The sequence below is a fragment of the Athene noctua genome, chromosome 23 (assembly GCF_965140245.1).
Source record: "Athene noctua chromosome 23, bAthNoc1.hap1.1, whole genome shotgun sequence".
NCBI lineage: Eukaryota > Metazoa > Chordata > Aves > Strigiformes > Strigidae > Athene > Athene noctua.
The window spans coordinates 3,759,728-3,764,186 of record NC_134059.1 but is presented as its reverse complement, the minus strand read 5'-3'; the positions used below and the strand labels follow the sequence as shown (position 1 = coordinate 3,764,186).

General features: G+C 54.0%; 1 protein-coding gene across 1 annotated transcript; it reads left to right on the top strand.

Annotated features, from left to right (window-relative positions):
- The first annotated feature begins 835 nt into the window (after nt 1–835).
- On the top strand, nt 836–3,701 carry KCNA3 (potassium voltage-gated channel subfamily A member 3). Its single transcript, XM_074925468.1, has 2 exons — nt 836–2,986; nt 3,477–3,701. The coding sequence occupies exon 1, from the start codon at nt 957–959 to the stop codon at nt 2,712–2,714; it is 1,758 nt and encodes a 585-aa protein (XP_074781569.1). The 5' UTR covers nt 836–956; the 3' UTR covers nt 2,715–2,986; nt 3,477–3,701.
- The last annotated feature ends 758 nt before the right edge of the window (nt 3,702–4,459 follow it).

The following is a 4,459-nucleotide window of genomic DNA, read 5'->3' as shown; positions in this document are numbered from 1 at the left end:
AGGAGGCTTTTGCCTTAAAAAAATCCCTTCTGACCAAAATTGAACTATTTGCATAAGAAGATCAATTGAAGTCAGAAAGAAAAAAAAAAAAAAATAATAAAATTGAAGCCTTTTGGCTTTCTTGCAGGAAAGTCTGAAATGCAGATTTGGGTTCAGACTGAAACTGCCGTGGTCGAGGTCTGGCTCAGCTTCACTTCTGTGTTTATTTTGCTGGGGGGGATGCACACGCACACACACGCGTGTGCAAACACACACATGGACACACACGTGTGCGCACACAGACACACACACAGACACACAGACACACAGACACACACACACACAGAGTCTCTCTCTCTCCTGTACAGACAAAAAAAAAATAAAATCCCCAGCCCTAGCTGAACCGCTGATTCAAAACAACTGTTGGCGGCTCCGGCTGCCGCTGTCTGCTTTCCATTACCCACCGCCCTGCCGCGGCTTGAGACGGTGACTTGAAAAAAACAGGCAAACCCCCAAATTAATAATAAAAATTACATTTCACCTTTTCGGGGGAAGGATAGAAAAACTCTTTCTAGGCAGCGGTTCTGCCAGGAAAAAAAACTCTCCCTGCTTGCAACCCTCTGAGCATCAAAGGATGCTCCCCGGGAGGGGACCGAAGCCCCTGGGTGGGGGTACCCCGGGCCCCCCCGGGGTAGGGGAAGGGGAGGGGATGCCCGCGGCTTGCTGGGGGCTGCGGGGCAGGGCCGGGGGTGCTGGTGGGTGTCTCCGGGAGCGGTGACTGAGCGAGGCGGTGCCAGAGCTGGGGGCGGATTTTTTGAGAAGAGCCTCAGCTCTTCAGAGCAGCGGCAGCCGCTGGAGGAGTTGGGCGGCTGTTTCTCCCTCTCCGCCCGGAGGAGGAGGAAGAGGAGGAAGAAGAGGCTTCGGCTGCCGCCTCTCCGGTCCTCCCCACCCCCTTTCCCCTTCCGCCCCACACCTTTATGGACGAGCGCCGGAGCTTGCTCTACTCTCCGGCTGCCTCCTCCACCAGCCGGCATCCGCGGGGCGGCTCGACCAGCAGCCACCACAACCTGGGCTACACCGAGCAGTTGCCCCCCGCCGCCCCCCAGCCGGTCCCCGACCAAGAGGAGGAAGAGGGTGAAGAAGGGGAGGAAGGCAGCATGACTGTGGTGGGGGGCGGCGGTGGCGGAGACCCTTTGCTGGAAGAGCCACAGCATCCTCATCCTTTGCTCGGAGGAGACCGCTACGATCACCCCCCGACTCCGGCCGCCGTCCCCGCCGGCCAGCCCGCGGGCGGTGGGGAGCACGAGTGCTGTGAGCGGGTGGTGATCAACATCTCGGGGTTGCGGTTTGAGACCCAGCTGAAGACGCTCTCGCAGTTCCCCGAGACGCTGCTGGGGGACCCACGTAAGAGGATGCGTTACTTCGACCCCCTCCGCAATGAGTATTTTTTCGACCGCAACCGGCCCAGCTTTGATGCCATCCTCTACTACTACCAGTCGGGTGGGCGCATCCGGAGACCCGTCAACGTCCCCATCGATATCTTCTCCGAGGAGATCCGCTTCTACCAGCTAGGGGAGGAGGCCATGGAGAAGTTTCGGGAGGACGAGGGATTCATTCGGGAGGAGCAGCGGCCACTTCCTGACAAAGAGTTTCAGCGTCAAGTGTGGCTCCTCTTCGAGTACCCTGAGAGCTCTGGGCCAGCCCGAGGCATCGCCATCGTTTCTGTCCTGGTCATCCTTATCTCTATTGTTATCTTCTGTCTGGAGACCCTGCCTGAATTCAGGGATGACCACGACTATGAGGGAACTGGAGGGACCTTTGGGACGGGCAGTGGCCCTCTCCCACCTGATGTCTTCACCAACTCCTCGTCCTCGTCTGCTTCCATGGTGTCATCCTTTACCGACCCTTTCTTTGTGGTCGAGACTTTGTGCATCATCTGGTTCTCCTTCGAGCTGCTGGTCCGCTTCTTTGCCTGCCCCAGCAAGGCCACCTTCTCCAAGAACATCATGAACATCATTGACATTGTGGCCATCATTCCCTACTTCATCACGCTGGGCACCGAGCTGGCTGAGAGGCAAGGCAACGGCCAGCAAGCCATGTCCTTAGCCATCCTCAGAGTCATCCGGCTGGTCAGGGTCTTCCGCATCTTCAAGCTCTCCCGTCACTCCAAGGGGCTGCAGATCCTGGGGCAGACCCTCAAGGCCAGCATGCGGGAGCTGGGCTTGCTCATCTTCTTCCTCTTCATCGGCGTCATCCTCTTCTCCAGCGCCGTTTACTTCGCAGAAGCCGATGACCCCAGTTCAGGTTTCAGTAGCATCCCCGATGCCTTCTGGTGGGCGGTGGTGACCATGACCACAGTGGGCTATGGGGACATGCACCCCATCACTATTGGGGGCAAGATTGTGGGGTCCCTCTGTGCCATCGCGGGGGTGCTAACCATCGCTCTCCCCGTGCCTGTGATAGTCTCCAATTTCAACTATTTCTACCACCGGGAGACAGAAGGTGAGGAGCAAGCCCAATACATGCACGTCGGGAGCTGCCAGCACCTCTCGTCCAGCGAGGAGATGAGGAAGGCTCGCAGCAATTCCACCCTCAGCAAGTCCGAGTACATGGTGATCGAGGAAGGGGGAATCAACCACAGTGCATTCAAACAGGCTGCCTTTAAGACAGGCAACTGCACAACCACAAACAATCCCAACTGTGTGAACATCAAAAAGATCTTTACGGATGTTTAAAAAAAACAAAACCAAACAAACAGCAACAAAATCTGAGGATGCGGTAAAAAAATAATAACAATAATAATGCAAAGTGACTGTGTACTCGGTATTGTGTGGAACATGCACCATCGTCGGTCTGTGTGTGCCCTCGTTTTTATACGTTTATTTTTTTAGATCCTTCCTTTCTAAAGATCCAAAAAAAAAAAGGATTTAAAATTCTCCTAAGAAGAGGACAGCTAAAGGGTAAAGAGAAGGAAGATGAAGACAAAACACACTCACCGTCGAAACAGGTGTTTGTTCTTCAACGTGTTGCAGGGCTGCTTTTGTTTTCTTGTTTTTGGGGACCTCTTGCTTTGCTCCCGAATTTCCCCCCCCCCCCCCCCCCCCCCCCTTTCCCTAAAGGCAGCGTGTAGCCGAATTTCCCTTCCATCACATAAAGTCACTTGTTGGATTAACAAACCCGGATTGGGTGGGGAGATGAGGAAAACATGTTGCAGAGCGTACTGGAAGGGGGTTGGGAGGAAACAACCATTTAATTTTGCAGAGAGTCTCTGTTACCACATTGTTAAATGATGCTTAATATTGAAATGTGTGGTGTGCCATTACGGGCACAGCACGGTTTCCCTTTTCTCCCCTGTTAGTTTATGAAATTCTAATCTGGTCAGAGACCGTGTGCAATCGGTGCTGATCTAAATAGAAAAAAAACCCCAACCAACCCTCGTTTTCTATTCTTAATTTTCTTCCCCTGTAACCCTACGGCATTATTTTATCTAATGTCAGATTTGCGGCCGTGCAGCGGGTCTGTGTGCGGGGAGGAGGGAGGCGAAAGGCACAATGGAACAGTTTCAGGAGCCAGCGGAGCACGGGAGCGATGCCGGTGTGGACCGGGGGATGCAGGATCCGTGACGGGCTTCTCGCCGTGGCTCTGCAGCCTCAAACCCACCCAGCTGGAGACAAAGGGATATTTCCTCTTTTTTTTTTTTTTTTTTTCCAATGCGTTTGGGAGAGATGCAGCCGCTTATCGCAAGAAGATTAAAGTGGCGAACACGCCTTCCAGCGGAAGTCACTAATTCAGACTGGAGTGATGCAGTTGCTATGGCAACCCTGGTTTCCTGGGAAACCCCCAAAGGTTGTCATGGCATCCCTTCTCCCATCCCCCTCGGTCCTCGCTCTTCCCGCAAAAAACCTTTTCCAGATGGTTCCAGCCCTGTCATTCCACAGGACACCGTAACTCTGCCGCGCTCTGTGACACCATCCTGGCACCCCCTTCCCGGGCCACATCCCCCCGCGGCTCCCCCTGTGCCGAATAAAGCACCCGTAGGCAATAAGCACACCACAAACCCACCTCTCCTTCGCAGAGGAGCTCACACCTTGGCAGTGAAATTTGGGGATGAAGTCTCATCCTGCAAAGCCGAGAACCAGCCCGTGCTCCCCCTGCACCGCACGAAACCCGGCGCTTTCCCCAAACCTGGTGCGAAATGGTGCTGAGCAGCAAGTGGGAAGGGTCGGCTGAGAAAACCCGGCAGCTTTTTGAAGCAAGAGGGACACTTCTATAAAGAGCAGGATTGAAAAGTAACCAAAACCCGGCCGGGGAAAACACACCGGCTTCGTCTTTACGTGTGCACCAGGGGCCACGGGACATCTGATGGGATCAGGTGAGCTTTGCACGGGGTAGAGTTTAATACATCATAAAGTAATGTTGTTTTTTTGGTACAAACCTCATCTTTTTCCACTGCTTAGTTTTCTTTTTCTTTCTTTTTACC

What these genes read in the sequence shown, in the direction of transcription:
- KCNA3 (XM_074925468.1), top strand. Translation starts at nt 957, where the DNA reads ATGGACGAGCGCCGGAGCTTGCTCTACTCTCCGGCTGCCTCCTCCACC.